The following is a 27,217-nucleotide window of genomic DNA, read 5'->3' as shown; positions in this document are numbered from 1 at the left end:
TTACTTTCTAGTAATTAAACAAGTCCTAGAAACAAAAATCGATAGTAAGAGGAATAAATGTAAAACGGCTTGCCGTACACAGTCTCGCCATGAAAATGAGCCGTGCTCAGCCTTTCAATAGCGTTTGCCCATGTGGACAGACAGCATGCCTTGTTGTTCTCCACGCCCATTGGTTCCCTCTCATCGACATGTTTTAATCATGTGCTAATGTACTGCAAGGTAGGGCTACCGCAAAAACCCGGTACATGGATTCCGCAGACATTTCACAATATTTCCTCCTTTCATGCTCTATTAAGCGACCGGAAACACATTTAAACAGCGTCTATCGTGCCATATAAATCTTACCCTGAAGTCTTGATCATTTATATATACATTTCGATCTCATTTGTGAGATTACGCTCGGTATAGATTCCTAAGGGTGACAGCGTGTTCTGCCCTCCTTTTTAATCACTGTAGTATGAGGGAGGAGTCGCTCCGGCGAGGGCGGACCTTGAACGGAATGCCTTTCGACTTGTATTTTCTGTTACTCCAATCGCCATCTTGTTGCCAGAGAAGTAATGTGTTTCTGATGAATTTCGGGAGCGCCCTGGATGTCTTATGACTGTCTTTGGAAGCCAGTGGATTATACTGTGATTTAACCCACCACATATATCTGTATCGGGGGCTTGCATACATTTTTAACGGGAACGTATTGTATCGGTGTTCAAAATGAGTATCGATACTCTATTGGAAGCGGCCAGGTATTTGGAGTGGCAAGCCCAGCAACAACAGATTACACGTGGTAAGGCGGGGCGGGGGGGACTGGGTGATTGCATAGATCTACAGGATAAATTAGATATGTATGAACTGATTTGGGATTTAACCCAGCAAATTGTATTTGCATACCGGCACACTTCAAGATAAATAACTACAGTTATATTTTATTTAAAAAGAAAAAAAAGTTGCAAATCAGCTTTTTATTGTAAGCATTGCGAACAAGAGCTCTTTGTCTCAGTGTAATGTCCAAGGGTTTGCACTGTTTGTAGGGTGCAGTCTTCGTGACTAGGGCATATTTCGCTCACTCGATTTCCGGGTTAAATCCATGCTATATTTAGTGTGCTACTATACTCTCTCAGTAGCGCAGCGGTGGGTGGGTGCATTTACCCCGACAGATCCTAGTATATGGCGCGTCGTATTTTTTGTCAGACACATTAAGTTACACGTTTTTGCATTCATATTGGCTGGGTAGAATTCTTAAAATTGTAACAACAGTTTTTACCCACCAATTAATTTATAAACTGGTTGGCTAAAAGTAGCAAACGTCGTGTTTCCTATCCGTTGGGCGGTGGCAAGGTTTTTTTTTTTTTTACATAATGACATAGTGGTTATCTCACTTATGACTTTCAAGACCAGCCTACTTTTTCCATCATACTTCTTCGTTATTAGCTGCTTAATCTCTTTTTTGTTTGTTTTCGGATCTTCTATACGCCGAGATTCCTTAAAACAGACAATGTAATGTTTAACGGGGGACGGGGGGTGGTTTCGTTTCATTCTCGAGGTGACGTGTCAGTAAAGCCACGCCCACAGCAAATACCGCGTGCTGAAAGTCCGTCCTCTTCAACCACGTGCGCGCCAGAGACCAACTCCCCTCTCCCTCTATCCCAGGTCACAACTTGGAAGAAAATAGGGCAACGCCACCCTCCCTCAATGCAGAAGTTATATAATGTGCATTTTTCATTCATCTCTCAAGTAAAAGCCTGACATACTGATTTACTCTTTTGGAGACTGTTTAATTTTTTGGCATACAGTTAAAAAGGCTGTAGAACAATAAGTACAGTTGGCATATTTTAGAACATCTCTGCAAGGTCCTTCTCTTTAAAGACTATTGAAATATGCAAACTTTGCATACACTTACACATTCTTTGACCTTGTATAGATCTATAAAATTACATGTAAGCTCAAATGTGCTGTATGAAAAACTCTTTGTGAGGCTTATGTTAAAGAAGATGAGAATGCTACCCTACATTTATATGGTATAACAACAAAGAGAATTTCCTTTCGAGTCTTTATACCATCAAACCTAGTTAAGCTTTCACTTACTGTTAGTTTGATAAGTTTGTTGTTAAATTAAATGTCATGTTTGCATTTGATTTTATTGTTCAAAATGAATTATTGTCAATGATTTTTATGCAAGTACAGTTCATTGTAGTTGATACAAAGCCTCTTTGCGCTGTTCTGGTCTAGTTTGTTTCAGAATATTTGGTTGTGATTTCCACAATAGCCTGTGAAAATGCAATGTAATTTTGGAAGGTTCCTTTAGAAGTTTATTTTGTCCCATTTACGTAGTGCCATGTTCATAATGCACACTCTTAAAGCCTTCGGACCACCATAGTATATCCTATCTGTGTCCTGAGTAAATCTCAAGATTTTGTTTACAGAGAGCAATAGATGGCACTCTCATAAGCTGTTCAGAACTTATTAGCCTGGCCGTGTTGTGTTTGCACAATGACACATTAGTGTTTGTGATTCCATTCCTAACACGCTATTCATTTCTTTGTACGCATGTTTTATATTTCAAGAGAAACGGCATTTCGGTCTGTATTTATCTTCTGTTATGTAATGGATATTATGCAAGGACTGAAAATATTGATCTCAGCATTCTTTCATTTTGAAGACTTCTGAGAACGTGTTTCACAATCAATATCATTCTTCCCGCTGATGCAGGAAGATTCCAGCATGTTGTGGTTTGAATGAACTGTGTAGGAACACTTTGCATCAGGTCACCTCTTTGTCTGCGGCGTGCTCACATTCGCAAGATGCAGTTTCTCCTGCACAGGAATGTCTTGCGGTGCAAATTACAGTTTTGACTCAAAGACACTTTGGACAGCAGCCAAAATTCCTCTCCCCCTTGTATTAAAATTCAAACATTGATCTGAAGTCACAACTCAGATGGAACTGAATATGGATTGACGGGCTAAACAATAGATCTGTCCATCAATCATGGAAATCGTTGAATGGCGGGGAGCATTTTAGTCTGTAGATGGTACGGCCCGGTCTCAGATTCCCCACGCCAGCTCTTGGCTTTTCGTGCAGACTGCTGTGTGACGTCAGTGTAGAGCTGGAGACTAGGCAAGACTCTTACTGGGGCTTCTCTCTTAAAGAGACAGACCATCCTGGACAGCTATAGCTCACACCCCACCCTAATTTGGACATGGAGTCATGATTTACTGCTCCCTACATTGGCTTTTCTTTTTTAAATTGAAAACTGTAGCTATACACCACAGGTTTTGAGCCCTGTTATATGAATTTCACACACTGTCTTAATGTATTCAATTACTCTATTAGTCTGCAGCTTCTCATTAATAATTTACACTTCACAGCCAAGAGCGCTTCTTAGTCAGAGCCTGGACAAGCACTAATTAGTTCCATTACTGATCTATAAATTGGTATTAATCTGTAGTATTGCTGCTGATATTCATTAGTTATAGCTGTAGTTTAGTTTGCTCTTCTTTCACAAATGGTTTTTTTACACACAGAGCTATGCCATATATCTGGGAAATAAATGGTAAATCGCCCTTTGAAATTTGTGCTGTTAGCATTTATTTCAAGCTATTAATGAATCAGGCAACTACATCAGGGTAAGATGAATGTGAATTTCATCAAATATATTTCTAAAAATTAATGACTGCAAGATGAGACCTGGAGAAAAACATTTTTTTTATATTATGACAGTCAGTGATTATTGCAGATAAGCAGTCTTTTACATTATTAATGACAAAAGTTTTTTTTTCAATGGGTGGGCAATTAAAAACGACACAATACATTTGATCACATCAAATGAGATTTTCTTTAATTTCAGCAATTTTGTGTTGAAGTTTTTCACCCAATATATTTACTCAAATCACTGAAAATTAGAAATAGTTTTTGATCTATCAGCATGGGTCTCGTAGATTTTTTAACAGACACAAAGGCATTTTGGTAATTGGAAAAAGCTGAAATTGGCCAATAATCACCTATAAGCCTGGCGAATAAAGTGAATAAAGTTTGCTTTGGCAAGCTATTTCGAACTCCTGGCAACTCTAATTTAGTTTTTGCTTGATTTTGTTCAAAATGACGTCACACCAGTTTGTTCTTTGATTTTGCTTTAAGTATATTGGGGCCTTAATTGTTTCCATTCAAGCTGTGAATTATGGCAAGAAATCAGAATCTCCAGTGAGAGCCAAAAAAACAACAAAAAAAACAGTTTCCATTCAAGCTGCAAATTTAATTTAGGCAAACAAATTAGAATACCACAAAAACTATGTGCGGATCAAGCTGCGTTTCTGTTTCTTTCTAATTAGAATCTCCAGTGAGAGTCAAAAAAATAATAACAGTTTCCATTCAAGCTGCAAATTTAATTTATGCAACAAATCAAAATACCACAAAACTATTTGTGGATCAAGCAGCGTTTCCATCCCATGTGTTCAAGAGAACAAAAGGACTTCTAAGGAAACTGCAAAATATAAATGGAAACAGAAGCTGTAGGCTTTTTATTAAATGTAATGAATTGTGGTTTAGAATGTCAGAGCATTTTTGTTTGCACAATCTTCAGACAGTTCTTAAGGGAAAAAGCAACAAGTCGTGACTGAATTAATTTTTTAGTGATCATCTAGGATTTAATTCTGTAAATGTGTTTCCAGTACTTTATGCAGAATTAAATGCGTGTAAAACTTTTTTTCTTGCACATTCTGGAATATGTATTCACATTTTGGTGTTTCCGTACAGCATTTTTATACAACATCCCAAAGTTTACATAATTAAATATACAGTGTATTATTCTCAAATAGTATATCCAAGTTTTAGCCTTCATTTTGTCTTTCTTTGTGCATAATAATTTTGATCTTTTTGTTTTCTACAGAGGAGGAGGAGCGGCGAGAGAAGGCCCTGCTGTCCCGTGAGGCTGAGCAGAAGCTCTCTACCCCCATTATCCAGTCTGTCCAAGTTAACCATGTGACCTGGGTCGACGACATGCGGCTCGAGTCACACCGCCACCACCAGCACCACCCTCCGGTCCCGCCCCCTCCCCTCCCACCACCTGTTTCCATAGCTGTCATTCCTATCCCGGTGGTCGCTGCCAACCCTGCGGCCCCTCCCATTCAGACTGCTTCGTCCCTTCACACAGCCTCCTCTATGCCAGTGGTCACATCCTTGGCCACAGCCCTGTCCCCACCAGCAGTCCCCCTTCTCAGCCCTAATGGCAAGGATGCCCATTCCCCTCCACAGCAGCAGCAGCAACATCATCACTTGATCGCACACATAAAAGCAGAAGCTACCAGCTTGCCTCCATCGAATAACAGTCCCAAGCAGCAGCCGCAGCTGCAACAGACGCAGGCGCTGCTGCAACCATATCCAGCCCCCATCATCACAGCCCAGCATCCACCACAGCAACACGCCCTTCTACCCCAGCCAGCACTAGCCCAACCTCAGCCCGCACCAGCCCAGGGTCAGGCAGGCCAACCACCCAGGCCTAACGGAGCTGTTGTGGAAGAGCTGCGCAACCTGGATGGCAAAAGGAGACCTGGAGGGTGAGCCGTGTTTTGTGGCAGAGGAGATTAAACTGTAGGACGCTCGCTTGAAACTGGGTTGGCTGTTTTGTTACGAGATTGCAATTTTTAAAAAGTAGGCTGCTGTCCTGTACAGTGACCCATGATGAGAAATAACGCTGCCCCTCGGGTCATGCTGTGTGTGTTTGTAGGTTGCAAACTAAATGAGTGATTTCTGATATACTCATCCTCAAGTCGTTCTAAACCAGTGTTTCCCAACCACTGTGCTGCGGTATACTAGTGTGCCATGACACGGGGGTCAGGTGTGCTAGGAAAATTATCAGAACTTTCTATCTCTATTTTGTTATTATTTTAAATCAGTGCTATTGGTCATCTTTACGTCTGTTTTGCAAATAATTAACCAATGAAAAGCATTCAGAAGAGCTTGTGACTAAACCTCGTAAAGCCATTGGATCATCAAGCTGTCACAGAAACCTCATAACTCCACCCCCCCTCCAGTCAGTCTAGAGACAGATCTCTGCTCATAAGCTAATGCAAGGGTAAATAAAGAACTGATGTTTGAATAAGTACAGGATTTTCTTTACTCAAGAAACACTATGTCTATAAAAGTTAATGTATTTTGTGTGTTTGAAGAGTGGAGAAGAGTCTTAGCATTTGCTGTCTTGGTGTAGCTAATACACTGTTTTAGCCTATATATCCTGTGCACAGCGCTTCATCTTTTATATCATGAGATTTTGGCCAGATGTATTCAAAAACAAAAACTGAGCACCCATACAGCTACAATAAACTTTATAATCTGTAAGTTGAGGAAAACGTAATGCGATGCAGTCACTGGTGGTGGATAAGGAGACCCCCCCCTTCTGTGTAAAGCTCTTTGAGTGGCCAGAAAAGCGCTATATAAATGTAAGGAATTATTATTCACTGCCTCAGATTCACCCGTTCTAATGATGGACAAAACATTGATTTATTTTCTTATCAAAACTGTGCCGTGGCTAAAAAAAAAAGGTTGGGAAACACTGTTCTAAACACACATGAAATTATTCTATTTGAAACACAAAATAAAATATGACATGTGAGAATATTTGCTGAGAACTTGTTGCAGCATTAAATATCATTTATATATTTTAAAATATGGATAATCAAGACAAGTTGAGACATCTATATCTTGTCACCGATCGGGGCTTATTAAGTTTAAAGTTGATTGAGTTTTGAAAGTTGGCATTTAGAATGAACTATTCACCGAAACAAAACTGAAATCACAATATGGCTTAGTGCGATTTAATATCAGAACATATATGTGCTGCATGTTTCAGAATGAAGTGTGGCGCTGTGTTCTTTTACTTGCGAGCAGCTCATGATCCAGTGTTTTTAGTGTTTCAGAGACGCTTGGTTCACAGAGTTTGCATTGCTTATAACATGCATTTGAGAACGCACCATGCACCAAACATTTTTCCAAAGAAGTGCATAAGTGCATAAAAACTGGCTGTTGTCAACAAAAGAGATGCTTTCAGGGCTCTCTGTGGTTTTCCGCCAAAATAAAAGCATGATGGATTTACATTTGAAAATAGATAAATAAATAGACATAAATGTATACTTTATTTTTATATTATTAATTAGTTTAACATTTTAGTTATTAAAATTTTTGAATGAATTGTGCAGCCCTAGCACAGCAAACTTAGAGTTTCTTTATGCAATATTTATTGCATCATTTTTAATATTTTGTTTTTTCAGAGCTTGACAACCCCTTCTCAGTGTTTGGTGTCATTGTTTGTGTAAGAGTTGCATGAAAAATCTTTCCTTTTGTGTTCCCTACAAGAAAAAAATCTTTGAAATAACACGAGAGTGAGCAATGACAATATTTAATTAGATTTTTTTCAGTGAACTACTTATTTTAATCATGCATATTTGCAAGAGACCATGATATAAAATGTAATGGGTTGATTTGTGAAAGTTTACATATGACCTAGAAACATATTCAATATTTTTCCCGCAGGGCTGGAACTCGAGAAGTTCACAACAAGCTGGAAAAGAACAGGTGGGTTAACTTCTGTTTACATTTTTGTGTTTATTTATTTTGACAAACAGAAGCTGAGCATATAAAGTCATTGAGCAGCCTTAAAGGGATACTCCACCCCAAAATCAAAATTTTGTCATTAATCACTTACCCCCATGTCGTTCCAAACGCGTAAAAGCTCTGTTCATCTTCGGAACACAATTTAAGATATTTTGGATGAAAACCTGGAGGCTTGAGGCTGTCCCATAGAATGCCAAGTAAAAAACAGTGTCAAGGTCCATAAAAGGTATGAAAGTCGTCATCAGAATACTCCCATCTGCCATCAGACGTGCAATCTGGGTTATATGAAGCAACGGGAACACTTTTTGTAAGCGAAGAAAACAAAAATAACAACTTTATTCAATAATTCCTTTGTCAACAGTCTCCTCTGTGTCTCTCCATATCACCGAATGCTGTGTATGCTCTTCTGTGTCATCCGCGCCACAAGGATGCGCTATTTCTACGTGTATTTGGCTTTGATTTGAAATAAAACAGCATATCCTTGTGACGAACGGAGTTTTTACGGGTTTGGAACTACATGGGGGTAAGTGATTAATGACAAAATTTTCAATTTGGGGTGGAGTATCCCTTTAATGTAAGTTGTATGGTTGCTGGACTGATCACAGACACATTAACCCTTGTCGCTTTGCAATTAGTGCGCTATTTGTTTTTACTGACTTGAAGGTCTTTGCCCTACTAGTAACCACAGTAACAAATATGATATTACAAAGCAGTTGCCATTTGACTTCATTGCTGTTACTTCCACCACCAAAATGCTTTGCCTAAACATCTGTTAAAACTTTTACTTGCTTTGCACAAAACATAAGAAACGGAACGATCAGTGCTTTTCTTTCTGTCACAGACGAGCACATCTGAAAGAATGTTTTGAGACCCTCAAGAGGAACGTTCCTAATGTGGATGAAAAGAAAACTTCCAATCTGAGTGTCTTAAGAAGTGCTCTACGCTACATCCAGGTAATGGGATTGGATAGAAGTGCTATGAAACGAGCATTTGATGTTCATCCAATAGAAGCTTCTAAAATAAATAATATTGTAATAATATAATCAACATATTTTGCATATAAAAAAAGCCTATATTGGGGACAATTTAAGAATGCTCCTTTGATTTCTGAAGTTAAATGTTTAATAACCCAGACATGTTTTTTTGAGATTCACCTAGAAACACACATCTATCCTAATTCCATTTGTAGTATAACTGGTGTGGACTGTTACGTCTGCTTGTAAAAGTTAATGTTTGAATGTGAGGATGGCGTTCTGATTGGGAATGTTTTTCCTCTGAACTATATTAGTTAAATGCCAACATGAATTCATAAATGATAATTCTAACAGAATTTATTCCTAAAGGATATTATTGTATGGTAATAATTAATAACAATGGAAAATGTGTTGAGGAATAAGTCACAAGATGGGGATTTGTAGCTCTTTTCTCCTTATTGTCTCGTTCTCACCCTCCCACCCACATACACTTCTCCACACATACTCTACTGGCAGAATTGTCACATGCATCTGCCAAAACATCCTGAGTCGAATTCTTCTCAGTGTGCGCTCATTATATCTTTTCCTTACCCTCTTCTCCTGTTCTTTTCTTACCAATAAGAGGTGTACTTTATTTTTATCCTCTTGGCTGTTTCTCTAACCATCTGGGTTTTCTTTGCTTGATGTTAAACAGCTAATGTTAAAAATGGCTATTTGAGCGAAAACCTTGATTTATTTTAATTCCATAACATTTTTCACATTTAGGATTAATTAATTCAGAAAATTAATTAAAATGAATTTAGGATAATGTGGTGGTCGATATGTTTAAGCTGTTAAAGTTCATATGAGTTTACCCGGATCAGAACATTAACACTGACATAAAAGCGGCAAGGTCACGGTCGATCATTTAATTTGCAGACCGTAGCCGCAACAATTAGTATAATAGTGTGGGCGGAGAGGTGACCTGTTTATGAAAGACATATACACAAGCTATGAAATCAGGGCCGCCCGCTCGCACGCTACACTCTCTTCTGAGAGCGCAGTTCTGGAGTGTCCACGTGAGGCATGAGCACATGGCTAGCGCGATCTCTGCTGCATGCGCTGTGCTCGAGCTCTCACCCCTCCCTCGCCCGCTTTCAGCCTGCTCCCGCATCCACGTGAGGCATGAGCACATGGCAAGCGTGAGCCCGGTGACGTCAGCTTCTGTTCTGTGCTAGTCCTCCGACTCCTCCCCTCCCTCTCTCCCTCAGCGTGCACACACCAGACACACAAATACAGACTGAAGCTGTTTAAAGTCAAACAATGCATCTTGAATAGCTGTTGCAGTACATGATGCGTGCTGTTTGGCACGCTTGTGTAAAAGTAGGTTACGCTACATTGTTCAAGTCGGTAGCCTTGCATGCTTGTTTTTTGTCTTTTCTGGGCCGTAGTCATGTGAATCGTTGTTACCAAGGAGACCACAGCAAACAGAGCTGGTGGTCAGTGAACGGCAGGGGGTCCCTCTGTCTGTAGATTGAGTTTTAGTTTCTTTATCAGTTACGAGTTACATATTATGAGTTACATGATCAGTTCACAGCTGCAGTGATGCATCAGCAGTGTTGGTTTATGGTTGTCTTAAGTTTTTTTTTTTTTAGGAGCCAGTTCTAATGTTGATATTTCATTACACATTATTTACTCTAATGGTCAACCAATACATGACTTTTTCTTTTGGTGGCTGATATAATAAAATGCTTCTATACATATAATCAAACTAAATAATGACTGAGACATACAAAAATTGCTGAAATCAAATGAACACTTATCTTCTCAGTATTTACTCAGGAAATAATGTACTTTATAAGAATATTTAAGTGCAAAATGAATAAAAAACTTTTAAAATAAAATTTAACATTTTGCATATTTTTAAAAGAGTACTTAGGAAATAATGTACTTTATAAGAATATTTAAGTGCAAAATGAATTAAATGTTTTCGGACACTTAGTTTAAATTTATACTGAATGCAGTTACTTAACTAAAATCTTTTAAAAGTCTTTGAAATATGGTTAAAGTTTACTGACAGCTTTTATGCTAAACTACAATATACCTTAATGTCATTTCTGCTGAAACTTGAATGTCATATCTACATATAGTTTTAATTACGTATTTGTAATGATGTTGAAATTTAGTACATTAAAATATATATATAAACTTGAAATTTCTTGAAAATAAATAATAAATTATTTTATAATTCAGCACACTTCAGTTAAATTATAAATCAAGTTTTTATGTGCTTTAGTTTGTTATTTGACATCTCAAAATAAGTGTACTGCTTTAAAGCACAACAAAAGATTATTAAAACAATTATATAAAATATACTTTTAAAGTAAAATTATTAATTTGACATGACTACAAAGTGCACTTTTTAAAAGTAATTAAATGTTAAAAAACAGTATTGAAACTCTCTTTAAGTACACTTATATTGCCATTTATGTCATTAATATATTATAGTATGTTTTTTTGAAGTACAGTACAAGTACACATTCAGTACAATTGAGTGCACTTCTTTTGCAAAAGGGAAGGCCGTCAGTAGATTGTAGAGTTTATATGAGGAACTAATGCTCCTGCTAATTACTCAATAAGTTCAAATTGACCAATTAATAATTTATTTACTCAAATTCAATCACTCTTTTTCATGTAAAATATTTAAAAAACAAAAGATGTGCATTATCTATTGACAAGATAGTCAAAAGACTTTGCAACTAAAAGACAGTAAAAAAATAATAATATCGGATGTTTAATAGCTGATTATACGAATCAGTCACACATTTTTGCAGCATTATTTCATTGTTTGGAATTTGGATGTTCGAATGCAGTGTTACTTGATTGCTCTCTTGTTCAAACTACATTTGATAAAGATGAACATGAAAGAGCAGGGATGCTGGGAGCAGGTGAGGAGTGTTTTTAATCACAAAGGTAGCGGGGCACGAAGACATGATACGGGGGAGGGAGTGCGAGGGCCATCGGACTGGAGGTCGATGTGAGCCAATCGCATTAACCCTTGCCTCTCTATTACACCTTCTCCTCATCACCACGTTGCTACTTCCCTGCTCTGTTGCCAAGGAGACCATAGCGGGTACCAGCTGTTGCCATGGCGATATCCAATGGGACCTGATATCTAGTCGGTAGGGATGTCATTGTCTAGTCGGTTACACACAAAAGATGGAGTGGGTTCAAAACTGTCCTGGGGTCAGTCAGCACAGGTTTTATACACACATTAGGATTTGAGCTGACGGCTGGGGTTGATGTTTCAGTAATATCATGACTGCTTTATCACTAGCTGAAGTGTCATGTTTCCAAGGACTATGATGACACTGTGTCGGGAAGTCTTGTTGTCATTCTAGTTTGAAATCTTTGTACTTGACTTATTTAGCGTGCATTTTGCTTCTAAAGTAGCATCTCTGTATTAAGTTCACAAAACACTTTCATGTTCATGTGAAACTTTACAAGGTTTTAACAGTCATTTAACAATTAGACCAAAGTCCAAAATGCAGTTTTCAAGGCATTCTAATATATATATATATATATATATATATATATATATATATTTTTTTTTTTTTTTTCTGTTTTGCAGTATATCAAACACTAGACAAACATTAAATATTATTAAACATTAACAAATCATAATCAAAGAAAAATTAAATAAAAATAAAATTAAAATAATAGTATTTATCAATATATCAAACATATTCAGCAAGGTTGCATTAAATTGATAAAAAGGAACAGTAAAGCCATTTATAAAGTTACAAAATGTTTATATTTAAAATGTTCTTTTTAACTTTTCTATTCATAAAAACATCTGGAAAAAATGTTTTAAAAACTCTTTTTAAATCTATTTTAATATATAAAATAAAAAATGTTACAAAATTGTAATACATAAAATAAAAAAGTTACAAAAAAGTTTGTTTTTTTTGAACAAACAAATGCAGCCTAGGTGAACAACATAAGGGAATTATTTCCAAAAATCTTAAAAAAAAAAAAAATCACATTTAGTGCATAGCAAGCAATTTTAAAATAACATACCAATTAAAAAAAAAATTATCAGTGTATCAGCCAGAGTTTTAATATCTGTGCATCCCTACATTTAGTGCATAGCAAGTGTTTGTGTAATTTTATATCAATGTTAAAATAACTTTCTATTTAAGCCTAATATAATCAGTTGAAGGTTCATTTCTGAAGAGTAAACTGTTTTTTCAAAATGTATGATGTTTTAATACAATAAAAAAAAAAAAGGCTTTTTCTTTAACATCCATCTATAAAACAGTATGTGTTTGCTTGTATGTGTTACTAGTGTTTACCTGCTGTGTGAAGTGTGTTTATGTGTGTGTGTGTGTGTGTGTGTGTGTGTGTGTGTGTGTGTGTGTACCCCGCTGTGTGAAGGGGGTTTAGGGCCAGACAGTCCAATCTGACTAATCCTGGATCAGGCTTCAATAGGACAGACTCTCTCTCTCTGCCTGCACTCTCAACCTACTGCACCAGTCACATTCATATTCCCTTAATACTGTATCAGTGGGTTATATAATCCCAGACACGCACAAAAAACACCCTCCACCTCTGTGCTCTATCTTCGTGCACGCTCACTGCTTCGCTGCTTTCTATTCTTCAGCACTCAGAAACATTTTGTTCTACTGTACACTGCATCCTCTGTGAATCTACAGGACTGCTGCGGATGAGGAGCCAAAACGCCGGGGTTGTCTCACAGTTTCTTTGGCAGAGCATAGGTGAGGGAGGGACTGAGGAGAAAACTGACTGATGAGAGTTTGTCAGAGCCGTCACATGCTCGAGGCTTTGACAGATGGGGTTGGGTGTGTGAACTGCTTTGCTTTGTGGACAGTTTGTTTCATAAAATTGGATGAGCACATATGTTAAACATTCTGTCACAAAGCAGTTCCGCTCTCCCACGGCCAGCCTCTCTCTTACTCGCATTTCTTGAATGTGGACGGACATAACTGCTCCTCTTCAAGGGTTTAAATGTCTAAACAGTTTGTTCCTATTAGCCTAGTTTGACGTCTTGTGACGTCAGCTGACACAAAAAGTGGGTCAAAGCATTTGCCTGTGTGTCTGCCACATTCCTTCTTTTCATCCCACTCCTTATGACTTCAAACTGTTGCTCTCTTTTAAAAAGGTGAACTCAGTTATATCTGTATGTTCATGTTGGAGTTATATTGACTCTTAAGATGTGTTCCATTAGACTGAAGTTCCCTGCAAAGTGGACTTCACATCTTTAGTGAGATTCCAGTCTGAAGGGAGTGAACAGGTTCAGTTCGAAGAGCACTGCAAGCGGATAAAGGACTAAGGGAACATTGATCCATCACTAAACAGGAAGTGGAGAGGGAAATTTACCAAGTCAGGCTCTGGCATTACTATTGAGTCATACGTCATAATTACGGTTAAATAAGATAACACATCAGATATAACCAAATAATGGTGGTTTATTTAAATGTTAAACATTGCACTTACTTTCAAATATGACAAATTAATAAATGCAAGACTCAAGCATTAAAGCACTGTTGGCTCTGAGCCAAGATTTAATAAATCCACCAGTAAACATAACTGAAAGTAGTTGGAATACTGAGAAAAAAATAGTATTTGACTACTAATGTGATCTCAAAATTTAAAATCAAAGAGCTTTTATTTGGCTGATGAATAGAGGCTTCATGTCATGTGATGAGTATAGATGAATGCATTTTTTTAAATTCATTTTTGTTTTGAATGAGGAGAATACTTGAGTGTTGCAGCATTTAGCTTAGCAACATCAACTATGTTAATTAATTGTGCGTTGAGTCTCCCGTACAGGTTTTGGAAGATGTTTTTGACCTTGTTCTTTTATCTGCAAGTAGTTATTTGTTGTTATACATAAACATGAAGTAGAGACTTTACAGCAAATGTGTATTCTCAAGCTTAGACATCAGTTAATTGTGGTGATTCATGTGTGTGTTGAAGTGCAGATGATACAAAGAGTAATGTATCATATTTCGTGCAGACTTTGAAGCGGAAAGAAAAGGAGTACGAGCATGAGATGGAGCGCTTGGCACGGGAGAAGATCGCCACTCAGCAAAGACTCGCCGAGCTGAAGAATGAGTTGAGCCAGTGTATAGACATCATGGAGATCGACAGGATACTCCGACAAACTGTCCAACCGGAAGATGATCAGGTCTCCACATCAACAGCATCAGGTACAGCACATATTTGTGAATATAAGTGGTGTGTGTATATATATATATGATTTTGGTAGGAAATTAATACTTGTTTACTTAATAATCCTGAGAAGAAGAAAAATCAGTTTCCACAAAAATATTAAGCAGCACAACTATTCAGCTATTCATAAGAATGTTTCTTAAGCAGTAAATCAGCATATTAGGATGATTTCTGAAGGATGTGACACTGAAGACTGAAGTAATTGCTGCTGAATATGTAGCTTTTCCATGACAGAAATAAATAGCATTTTAAAATATATTAAAAAGAAAACCATTGTTAAATTCTAATAATATTTCACAATCATTTTTAAATGTATTTTATAAAAAAAAAATAGAATTTTATTTATTAAATTAAGATTTTTTTGTACCAGACCTGATTTTATTATGATTTTTTTTTTTCTTGAGGTTTCTTAAACCAGAAATGTTATTTCTTAGTTTTTTGTGGTGTACAATTAAATAGGCTATTTTCCCTTCTAAAACTTACAGTATGATTTCATATTACATCAAACATCATTTTTTTCCCCCTGATATGATTAGTTGTAATGTGTATAAGGGGTATGAAACAACATAAAATCTAATTACCATGAATCATTTCCTCTCTTTCCAGAGGGTGAAGACAACTTTGACCAAGACGTAGATGATGACATCCTCTCCTCCCCACCCTCGTCTTCTGTGGCCAAACCGTCTGCACCAGCATCATCAGAGCCCCGCGCTGCCATGCCTCCACCCTCCATTCTCCCTACACACATCTCCATACAACACAAACCCACCACACCACCCTCCGCTCCACCCAGTCAACCCCAGCCCACAGTGGTCACCCCTCAAGCCATCGCCCCTGCGCCCCCTTCCCACCTCGTTTCCCCTCCTCAGCCAACAGTCATCACGCACGCCTCAGTATCCCATGCGTCCGTCATCCAAGCTGTCAACCACGTCATCCCAGCTGGGCCTAAACATCTGGCGCATATTGCGCCCTCTAGTTGCGGCCAGCCTATCGGACACATCACTGTGCATCCCGTGGCCCACCTACCCGCTGCCATTTACCCACAGTCGGTAGCCGTCTCGCAGCCGGCGGTGGTGGGGCACATCACACACACGTTGGCGCACCACCCGCACACTCACGCCCAAATTAACGGCACGCCAGTTACAGGCCAGCAGGCCACCATGGTGGGAAAGCCAACGGCCGTGGTCGCTCACCATCACACCGGGCTGGTGGGCCAGACGGTGCTCAATCCGGTGACTATGGTAACTGTTCCTCCTTTTCCCGTCAGCACACTAAAGCTGGCCTGAGAGAAAAGATAGGCTGCACAAAAAGACTTCCATGAAAGGAGGTCTCACAAAGTGAGAGCAAGAGAGACTAAAGATGAAGAGCTCATTTCTAAAAGGACGACTAGGTCTCGTTCAGAAATTCACTACTGTCGCTCCTACAGGCCGGGACCTCATCAGGATCGGAGTGTATCCTCTTTTTCTTGTAGAAGGGGCTTGCGTGTCTTTTGCGGGTCTAGCGCTGGAAAGAAATTCATGTAAGCATTTGCTTAACTAAATTCGAAGACATTGGTCAGTCTTTAGTAATGTGAGCGTGGAGTGCTAAAACAAATCAATTCTTTCTTCTCTTTCCCTCATATCCTTTTTTCTGTATGCAAATTTTCTCACGCTTTACATTCATTCACCAAAAAAATCTCCATTAATCAAAAATTAGTGCTTAAAGCTCAGTATGGAAAGCATGCAGAAAAAAAAACGTTTACTGTGGAACTATTTTTAGGGGCATTTAAAACTCTTCAAACGGGGCTTTTAACTTAAAAACAGGTACATTCAGACTTCAGACAGATCAGGTTACTCAAAGTGTCTTTGTACTTAAGAGTAAATATAAGTGCCTAAGCCCCAATTCAAGCTCAGTGGCGCCACCTGCTGCTTACGCAATGCAACAACATTGTTGAATACTGCCGTGACTTGACCTGCAGTCACGGGCATCTGTTGGCAATCAAGAAACTCACAGTCTTAAAAGTGTCGAGGTGAATGGGTTGTAAGGAAACTCAACTAATGTACAATTCAGCATCTGAGAAAGACATGAATTTGAAAGAACATTAAATCATTCATAACGTACAGCAAGTGCTCAGATATTTAACCTAACAAATAATTAAAAACGTTACGTACGGCGTGTGACAGGGCGCTGCGGTGTCGGCATTTCCGTTTCTTCAAAACAGCAGTTAGCAATGTTCTCGTAGCAACACGATGAAATACGTCGAATGAAGTCTTAGAAAATACGTCAACGTAAATGAAAATCTTTTTCGTGTTCATGGTGTCTAAAAGCGCGTGCCCTTGTCCAGTGTAGGTCGGTGCTGTTGTGTCCATTTTACGTTCATTGCCGCTCAGCAATTTTCATTATTATGTGTGATTGTGTAAATTGTCGTGAGGTAGGCACTCGTTTATAAGTATTTTAGGAGGTTAAAACAGGCTGTTTTGTTGACATCAAGACAAAAGGCCCCTTTGCCAATAGCAGTGCTTCTTTTAAACTCGGCCTGTCATTCTCAATGCACTCGCTTGATTGAACCTGCACAAAGTCAGCCATCTGACCGTTTCCATATGTAAACATAATAGTTTGCTGTCGATGGTTAGGTACACCACATTATTGCTTTATACTGTCACTTTCAAATGGAACACTGTGATTCCTGCTCTTAACGTCCTCTTCCTGCTGCAAACCCCCCAAAATCGAGGTTTGGATTTTCTGTTTGACTTCCTGTTTTCCTTTTTTAGGGATGTGGAGATGGAATAATACATGCTGTGCTTCACATTCAGTTAAAAAAACAAACAAACAAAATAGCCTAACCTTTGTGAAATTTATTAGTATGTTTTGTTTTTTATTTTTTTTATATATGTGTATGGATGTATGTATATATGTGAGGTATATGCACGCATTCACATATATGTTTATGTATTTTAGAATTATACTGATGCCTGGTTTTGCATGTAGATTGCAGTTTTTGTTTGTTTGTTTAAATGTTAATCCCTCCCCTTATTTCATTTTTTGGGACCATGTATCATACTGTATGATGTGGGCGGGACCGTTAGACCTCATTCTACATTGATATTATATATAAATATATGAAAAACTGTGCATTTTCCCTATGGAGAAAGTTTAAGTTATATATCGCCTGTACATTCTGGGCTGCATTAAGATCGAATTGTCCACCATGTTTAACTGAAATAGTAATAAAACTTATTAAAATATGCTAGATTACTACAAAAAAAAAACATATTGACGATTCATAATAAATCTTATGACATTTACTAGTCAAGTTGTATTGTTATTATTTCTTGTGTATCACAACAGTCACATTTACATTAAATCTAAAATATTACAGTATTTATGTAGATGTATTCCATACCTTTTCAAAAAGGACGCATTCCTTCAAACACCTACGTTCACAAGATGCATACATTTTACTGTTAATGTTATATTCACCGCAATTTCCTGCAGCTTAAAGCTTTGACATTTCAATCCATATTTCTATCGTAAACATATTTAAATTAGTTGATTAGTCTGTATTAATGTCCATGACACATCTGTTCCTGAATCCTTTCCAGAACTTCCTGCATTCGCCGCAACTGCAGAAGGAAAGGGAAAAAAAAATTAAATAATAATAACAATATTAGGAGAGACTTAGAGACTTATTTATTGAAATATGCTAACATTCTAATCCAACTATTGTTGCAGCATACATACTGTACACAGTGTGCAAACCGGACTGAAGAATCAACAAAACTCAAATTTAAAATACAAATTAATAATTTACATTTAGCCTTTTTTATTTTTTTACATTTATGCATTTTTAGCAGACGCTTTAATCCAAAGCGACTTACAATGCATTCAGGCTAACATTTTTTGACCTAACGTGTTCCCTGGGAATTGAACCCACAACCTTCTGCGCTGCTAACACAATGTTCTACCACTGAGCCACACGAACACTTTTAATTGGATCACACTGTCAAAAATGCATTTTCATACAAAAATTAACTGAAAATGCAAAATAAATGTAATAATGCAAAATTATTTTCTAGATTCATAACTGGATGCTACTTAACATGATGACGTCTGAATTTGAAGTGGCATACTAGCGTTCCACTCGTAAGCCACCTTTCCGCTGCATACGACATTCGGACACCCCCTAGTGGCAGTCGCACTGAACTTTCAAACTGGTCGTGCAGCAACCGTTACCACGGCATATTCATCATGGGAAACTTAATAATTTGAATAAATATAATTAATGTATGAATGCATCGTCACAAATCAAATGACCCCCAAAATAAAAACAGTAGGTTTTATGGGGCTAATCCACGTAAATAATGATTTAATAATTATGAAATAATTATTTCTGCCATAATTATTCTAAAGCACCATTTTACAGAAATAGTGTTTAAAGAATAATGTTAAAGTGAACAAAATATTGGTAATTCTAACCTTAAGCTCATAGTTTTTAATAGAACACATTGCATCCGGTCGGCCGGTCGTATGCGGTCTAGCCACAGAAGTTCAAATATTTGAACGCATCCAAAGCTCATATCGGATCCGAATTTTACGCATATGATCAGAACTCCACACAGCTCCCGCACTACTCTCCATTCTAAATTAATGACTTCTGGTCTGTCGCTTGTCATTCGTTGGAGATCGTGGAAAGGCGGCTTTACAGAGTGACGCAAATTTTCGTTCCCACATTGTACAATTTTCCCCTTGTTTCAGTTAAATTAAGACAAGGGAATGCATTACAACAACACAGCCAACGATTAAACAAGAGAATGAATAAAATGAATTGACAATTTTTTTTATTATTTTTTTTTGTCATGTCACGTGTGGGGCACCATACATTCTTTCTTACTTCTGCCATATTTTAATATGGCAGATATAATAATAGTAGTATTTTAATATGATATTTCTGGAGCCCAGGTCATGTGACAACTGTGGTAAATACCTACTCTTTCACTTAATATAAAAATAAAAAAAAAAGTAGTTAGTATGGTGTGAATGGTAAGTTAGTATCCATTCCAAATATGTACTGAATCCATTCTGAAGAGAATGAAGACATTATATGGTCTAATTAAAATTATATAAAAAAAGAAAACTGTATTACCTCTTCATCTTTCTCCCAAATAAGGCGCTCAGTCTCACTGTCCACAGGCATCAGAGGCACAGGAAGGTCTGAGGCGCTGTCTCTTAGCCGGTTACACAGACTGGATGAAAACAACCAATGAAACCGTAACATTAACCACACAGGAAGGTCAGTGATGACACATGATGATCAAGAAGCACACCATTAATTTGCACTGCAGAATATAGTCTGATATGATCATCTGATGATGTCAGTTTATCCTCTGACCTGCGTTTCCTCTCCCTGACCACCATGCGAGTCATATTCTGGATGCACTGAGCGCGGTAATTCTCGTAATGTGTTTCCCGTGTCACATCCTTCAGGTCTTGCATGTGTGTGCGCACCAACATGTTCCTCAGCTTCAGGAAGTCGGAGTGAACAGGGTTCTCCACTGCAAGAGTCGAGTCAACAAATTTATTTGTATAGTGCTTTACACAATACACATTGTTTCAAAGCAAAATTACAGAAAATCATGTTCATAATAGCAACGATTCAAGCAATCAAGCAGTTGAGATATGCTATATTGTATATAGCAGATCACCCTACGTGAATGTATGCTGATAAAGTTGGACATATTTATATATGCAACTGTATAGAGGGCTAGGCAATAATATAGTTACATTTTGCAATAAAAAAATCAAGCAGCTGAGATTTACTATACTGTATATATCACTTTACATGAATGTACTGTACAGTAGTGATGGGCACTTTCAAAATACTGCTTCATGAAGCTTCAAAACCTTTATGAATCTTTTGTTTTGAATCATTGGTTTGGAGCATAGACTGTAAAAAAATATTAACGATGCACCTTCACTCTCTACCATTGAAGAAAAGTGAAGCCGCCAGCGTCCCAGTGCTGATTTATTGATCCGAGTCTGCACAGTAGTGAACAAGGTGGAGCCGAGATATCAAGGTCCCGCCCACACTCCCACAGAGTCAATCACAAGCACACGCCCCTGAACCTTTTTTAAGGAGCTGGACTGCTCCAATTTTGATGTCTGCTGATTGCAGTAAATGTAGAAATGTAAAATTATAGTTCCATTCTCCTCCTGAAGATCCCGAAAAAAGTCTGTTGTCGCCTCAGTTCTCTTGGAGAAGCTATCAATCATGACGTCACACTCCCGTTTGTATAGCATCAAATAACTAACTAAAACCAAACTTATTTAAAAAATGAACACTTGAACTTATCAACATGATAAAAGTTACTTAAAAATATATATATTTTGAAAAAAAATTATTTGAAGTGTGTTTTAATTATTTGTCTCACGTTCCATTAGATTACATGGAGAGGGTGGGGTTTATGACCTATATTATGTCCACCCACCTGGGGGCGATGAAAACGTTTCAGCTTCACTTTTCAGCACTTGTGTGCCACACTTGGTTCGGAGTGCATATCATACTGCCAAAGTCACGTGATTTCAGTAAACAAGGCTGTTTCGAAACAAAACATTAAACAAAACATTAAACAAAAATGTTTCGACATTTCAATGGTTCACCACTAGGGGCGAGCTCTGTGAACCCATGAATCACGTGAGATCACTGAGATCACTTCTCAGTAGTGAACCATTGAATGAATGTCTATATTTTTACCTGATTTCATTTCAGTTTTATGAATTTGTAAACATTTTAATGAGGCATTTGTATAATTTAAAGGAGTAATAGTAGTTAATAGTCTCTTAAAGGCCAGTATATCTGAGCCAGCCATAGAACAAACAAAAACAAGCCCTGATAATTGATAAAAGAACACATACAGACACTTAATATTTCATGGTAATTTAATGGATGGTTAGCTAATTTGCCGTTTGCTGTTTTTATGCATGTTTGGAGATTTTGTTGCATTTACACAGTTTTGACCAGCAGGCATCACCAGCGTGAATCCTTTTGCGAAGTAATTGGTTCATTTGATTAAAAGCTTTGAAAAACTTTTTTTTCTCTCATCACTACTGTACAGAATGTATGCTGATAAAACGGGATGTAACTAAATATGAAACTTTAATTCCAACTGTCTATGTATCCAATGATAATTAAGTTACATTTTTGTTGCAAATAAAAAAAAAAAACATTTATTGTATTTATAACATTGTATTTATGCAGATAAAGTAAACAAAAAAAAAGATAATAAAGTTCACATTTGGCAATGACATAATCATGGAGCCGAGATTTGCTATATATTATACAGTGCTTTACATGTGCATACTGTATGTATGCAGATGAAGTAGGACATAATATATATCCAACTTCTATTATATCACTGGCTGATAATATATAATATTCAAGCAGTTGAGATTTGCTACATAGTACATATCACTTAACATGAGTGGACTGTATGTATCCAGAGAACATACAGTACAGATTGTTACTGCATAAATGACTGTTTTTGCAGAAAAAACTTATTTCATTGTCTGTGTACAAATAAAAGATTATGTACGCAACACCACTACGACAGTTTAAGTACCTTCCACCACACCCCAGGGGTACTGACGGCCTCTGAAACGACTGCCCTGGCTTTCAACTTGGACATTACTGCCAATTACTGTAAAAGGAACACTGTCCTGTAACAAAGAAGGAATTTGAGTTTCATTTCAGTTTAGTCACTTCTATGGTAATTTTGATGTAAATACGGAGCTGGGCAGGTCACCTTCAGTTCCTGATGCTGAAGTTTGAACTCCTCATCTTCATCTGAATCACATTCAGGGAACTGGTAGATGTTGATGTCGAATCTCTCAATCTCCTCACGAATCTAAAGAGAGAACAAACCCATGGTGACTGTGATATTAATAGAAATTATGACTTTTTATTAAAAATAATATTAAATATTTGTCATTTAAAAAAGATTTCAAAACATATCAAAAAAAAAATAAAAATACAAAAAAACACAAACACAAAATTTATTAAAAAAATAAATATACACATTTTATACATGGCATACACACCTTCATTTTCATTTTTCTGATTTCCAGTGGAGTGAGACTATCTGCTTTGGCCAGCACAGGCACTATGTTGACCTTCTCATGTAGCATCTTCATGAGCTCCACATCCATCGGTCTGAGACTGAAAAAAAGAGGGGGGAAAAAAGAGTCACTCCCATAATTCCTGAGGTACATTTCCAGAACAAAATGCCACTGTAATTTTTTTTTTTTTTTTTTTTAAGTAAAAACATTTTTTATCATTAAACTGATTTAATCTCAAATAGTCTTTGATCGATATGGGGTTTACAACAAGCAATGCTGATGCCAATATTTGGGAAGAAAGCAACACAAATTCACAATTTCAAAATAGAACATGAGAATAGATTTTTAGGACTAACTATTCTTTTTCAGATGATGCTGATAACTGAAACTGAACTGAGTTGTATTAACCACAAACTATGCTTCTAATCAGAGGTTAAGAGCTGTAGCTCTAACCATACAACTTTGTGATGCTGTTTGCGACTCTTCTCTGGAACTACAGTTTCAAAAAAAAAAAAAAACAGAATCATTGATTAATGACCAAACTTGCGTCCATAGTTGGCTAACAATGCTTTCAGGAAACCCACTCCTGGGTGAAATACTAACCACTACTTGTAAATGAAAAGCACTTGTATTTGTTTTGTCAGGGAGTGTTACCCATGGCCAAAAGGTGAGATGAAGTAGAGGCAGCAGTGCACACGGTTGTCCTGAATGTTTTTACGGTTGAGGCCACTTTCGTCACGAAAGTATTGCTCAAACTGCTGGTCAATGTAGTCCACAACTGCCCTCCAGCTATTATAATTAACATAACATTGAGGTCACAAAACTGAAAGTGAGCAACAGTATTTGATATAGTTACTTTTTTACAAAAACAAATATCATTGTTAGTATTTGAGAGACAATATGACATAGAAAACATTTATTCTGAGAGAAATGATTTTCTTATAATTCACATTCCAGTTCCACCTCTCTGTGTTGTTGATAGCATCACCGAATCCCGGCGTATCCACAATGGTGAGCTTCAGTTTGACTCCTTTCTCCTCTATAGCCACAGTGTGTTTTGTAATTTCCACTGTCTGTGAGATCCGCTCTGAAATGGGTCAATGAAGAACAATAAAGATATCTAAAAAATTGGCACACAAGATTTTTTCTTATGTAATATTTCAGTTCATGTTTTTTTGAAAATGTATACCATTTTCAAGAAAAGTTAATGACTTTAAAAATGTCTTGTGGTGTAACCATCGAGAAATAATGATAATAATAAAAAGAGACCTACAGACCTGTTTTTCCCTCCATATTGGTTGCACCACATGACTTTGATTTAGTCAAGGGAAGTTTTTCCAAATATTTTTAATATTTTATCAAATATAATTTTTATTCAGAAATTAAAAGTATGTTTCATGGTTTATTTATGCCACTGTATTTATGAAATGCATTTTTAACATATTCTTGAATATGTTATTAGATTTAACAAAAAATGTGTGTTGTGATTGACTAAACTACATGATGCTTGATGCTTATTCATACAAAGATTGTTTTATAGAAGAATATTGCTCTTACCAGTGTTATATTAGTATCATTGATATACTATTATAGTTTTTGGTAATATTTTTAATTAGAATTTAATTTGATATTTTCTGTTTTCATTTTAATATTAGTTAAAGTTTTAGTCATTTACAGTACTTTTTTATTTTTATATTTCTTCACTTTTTTAGTTTTAGTTATTTCGGTACTTCAACTTTTATTATGCTGTACTGAAAACTAGCTGAAATAAATTTATTTTAAAGATTAAAAGATTAAAGATTATTTCAGTAAATGCTCATTCCAAGTAATTTTTTTATTGTTTTTGAATTAGTTAATGATAATGACTCTCTCTTACCTTCAGCATTCAGCATCTTCCTGTCTTTGTAAAGATCTGTGAGGAAGAGACTGTTGACTAGTGTAGATTTCCCTAAACCCGACTCCCCTGGATGGATCAAAAGAAAATTTTGTTGGACATCAAATATTATTTTTACTTTGTGTCGTCTATGACACACAGCATCTGAAGATCTCACCTGCCACCATAAGAGTAAAGGCGAACCCCTTTTTCACAGATTTCCTGTGCACTTGGTTAGGCAGCGTTGCAAATCCAACATACTCCTTATCTTGATCCTAAAAGTCTCAGATGGTGATGTGATTTCAAAAAAAGGATTTACGAAAACAGGTCCAGAACAAGCAATCAAACAGGCTGAGTCAAAATTATGCATCATACACAGCACTGACATTACCTCAGCAGAGTCATAGGGGTCAAATCTGCCCCAAGGACGAGAGGGGCTCAGGGGAGAATCCAGAGAGCTCATGGAGCTGAGCGGCCCACGGCGGGGGAACTCCGTCTCAGAGCCCAGGAGACTTCTGTTCATCGACCGTGTGAAAGTGGGTGTCCCTGGAGTATGAGGGCGAGTGCTGCCATCTGGCTCCCTCTCCATCATGGGCATCTCGCATCCAGGGAAGCTATGACCAGCTCTAGGGGGCAGGTCTCTCATGGTATAGGCCAATTCAGCATCCTCACAGTCTTCTATTGCTAAACTAGACAGCTGCAGATATTGAACACAAATTACTTTAGTTTCAGGTTTTAGAAATTTAATAACACCATATATTAACTATATTAAATAATAATCTTGAACAGTTAAGGTCGCGAAGTAACAGAAGTAGCTACAGATCTTTTCTACTGTATCTGATAAGGGCAAACTTAAATAAATTAGTTCAAACAAATGAACATTTATGAATATTTAGAACTATATTTTTTATTTAAGTTCATGAAACAAACGCTTTTTAAGTAATCTGAATTGTTTCATTGTTTTGAGTTTAATTAACTTGTTTCTTTTAATTTAGACAAACTTAAATTTAACTGAAACTGGGCTGGGATTTCTATTTCCCAGAATGTTTTTGGGCTTACTTAAAAATTTCAAGTTAAGAGCATTTACATGCGAGTAAAAAATTTGCCAGTTGTGCTTACTTAAACTTGAACTTGCTGATTCATAAAGAAAAAAAAAAGATTTTTTAGGCAAGAACGTACTTTTATTTTTTATTTATTTTTTTACCAAAGCTATATTTTGTTTAGTACTTAAACTGTTGCAGATAAAATCATATAACTTACATTAAAAAAAATAAATTGTGGATTCTCAGGCAAAATGTGATGCATTTATAAACTACTACTATCAAACCATTATGCTAATACAGCCAGCTAAACACTGGATGACAGGGGTTGGGTAAATTGTAACATCTTAGCATCCCTTTACAACTGAGAACTTTAATGTTGTCAAGAAAGTGAGACATGGTTTTGTATTGTTCTTTTAGATTGTTTCAATAAATCTGTTTTTATATTGCATATTGCATGGTGTGGCTGCTTTTTTTGCTTCTTTTTTCAAATTGTTACAACCTACACCAGCATGTGTTACAATCTATGCATCGGGGTAGATTGTAACAAAGGCACTCCATGTATTTGACATCAGTTTATAGGGGCTGTGATATTCTTGCAGAGGTTTGAAGTGGTGCTTTTTGTAGTAACAAATGTGGGTACTTTGTATAAAAGTTTGAGCACTCTAATTAGCTAGTTACAGATGCTGAAACAAAAAGCATTACAGCTATACAGTAGTACAGTCCCTATACAGTACAGATTCAACACAGGAAGTCGCTTAATCTCTGTGCATCAACGTGACCTGCATTCAGCCTGTCACTGCTCATTAGTCCAGACACATTAATACCGCACACTAATACTCTGATCTCCAGTAAGATGCTGGAGAAGTGGGGTCACGCTGGCACAGTTTGACTGTTTTGTTACTACATTTCTATCTTAAATGAGGAGATAAACTGTTATACATCCATACCTCAGGATCTGGTGCCAATGAAAGTGTGAAAACAGAGAGAGAGAGAGAGAGAGTTTCAGAATTAATATCGAATTGGTCAGCTGTATTAACCTACATTTGCAAATCCATAATTTAGAAAATGTTTATTAAAAAAAATTAAAAACCTTACCGCGCTGCCTGTACATCGCATTCACGAACCGGTTGGTGGTCGAAGACAGGTGCTCCATGTTACCAGACGGAGCTCACATCCACTGGTCAATGCTTGGGGTGTTTTTCTAAATATCTCTTCCTCTATGCGGAGTTTATATGTGGAGTTAATCTCCGCACTATTAACGCAACTTTCCTGACCCTCTAAATGTTAGGTACATACGGATGAAAGCAGGCACAACCCACGCGGCTAACTGTCCAATCTGACAACTCAGTGCAATCAGTGAGAGCTGTGCGTCGCGTTCACTTGCAGTGTTCCGGGAGCGTTTTAGT

The 27,217-nt window shown here is 37.1% G+C and overlaps 2 protein-coding genes across 3 annotated transcripts; one reads left to right on the top strand and one right to left on the bottom strand.

Moving 5' to 3' along the window:
* The first annotated feature begins 490 nt into the window (after positions 1-490).
* Positions 491-18,096, top strand: LOC109086765 (max-binding protein MNT-like). The gene is made up of 6 exons (XM_042711137.1): positions 491-781; positions 4,877-5,543; positions 7,516-7,557; positions 8,438-8,549; positions 14,590-14,782; positions 15,411-18,096. Exons 1-6 carry the CDS (start codon positions 709-711, stop codon positions 16,088-16,090), a joined length of 1,767 nt encoding a protein of 588 aa, XP_042567071.1. The 5' UTR covers positions 491-708; the 3' UTR covers positions 16,091-18,096.
* On the bottom strand, positions 18,071-27,217 carry LOC109086766 (septin-5-like). Of its 2 annotated transcripts, XM_042711138.1 has the most exons (13): positions 26,907-27,217; positions 26,759-26,766; positions 25,160-25,465; positions 24,947-25,043; positions 24,772-24,858; positions 23,859-23,982; positions 23,550-23,684; positions 22,878-22,995; positions 22,583-22,684; positions 22,400-22,496; positions 20,173-20,335; positions 19,927-20,026; positions 18,071-18,406 (listed from the first exon to the last, which is right to left on the bottom strand). In XM_042711138.1, exons 1-13 carry the CDS (start codon positions 26,962-26,964, stop codon positions 18,347-18,349), a joined length of 1,455 nt encoding a protein of 484 aa, XP_042567072.1. In that variant the 5' UTR covers positions 26,965-27,217; the 3' UTR covers positions 18,071-18,346. The 2 variants fall into 2 exon arrangements, with proteins under 2 accessions (XP_042567072.1, XP_042567073.1); XM_042711139.1 differs by lacking the exon at positions 26,759-26,766.

Source organism: Cyprinus carpio, chromosome A21 (genome assembly GCF_018340385.1).
Source record: "Cyprinus carpio isolate SPL01 chromosome A21, ASM1834038v1, whole genome shotgun sequence".
In the NCBI taxonomy this organism is placed as follows: Eukaryota; Metazoa; Chordata; class Actinopteri; order Cypriniformes; family Cyprinidae; genus Cyprinus; species Cyprinus carpio.
The sequence above is the reverse complement of the archived record's forward strand: the minus strand, read 5'-3'. Positions and strand labels throughout refer to the sequence as shown.

Coding starts and splice junctions, on each gene's coding strand:
- LOC109086766 (XM_042711138.1), bottom strand. CDS start 26,964: ATGGAGCACCTGTCTTCGACCACCAACCGGTTCGTGAATGCGATGTAC. Junction 23,983..24,771: donor GAAGATGCTGAATGCTGAAG/GTAAGAGAGAGT, acceptor GACCCATTTCAG/AGCGGATCTCACAGACAGTG. Junction 20,336..22,399: donor CCCCTGGGGTGTGGTGGAAG/GTACTTAAACTG, acceptor CGACTCTTGCAG/TGGAGAACCCTGTTCACTCC.
- LOC109086765 (XM_042711137.1), top strand. CDS start 709: ATGAGTATCGATACTCTATTGGAAGCGGCCAGGTATTTGGAGTGGCAA. Junction 782..4,876: donor GCAACAACAGATTACACGTG/GTAAGGCGGGGC, acceptor TGTTTTCTACAG/AGGAGGAGGAGCGGCGAGAG. Junction 14,783..15,410: donor CTCCACATCAACAGCATCAG/GTACAGCACATA, acceptor CTCTCTTTCCAG/AGGGTGAAGACAACTTTGAC.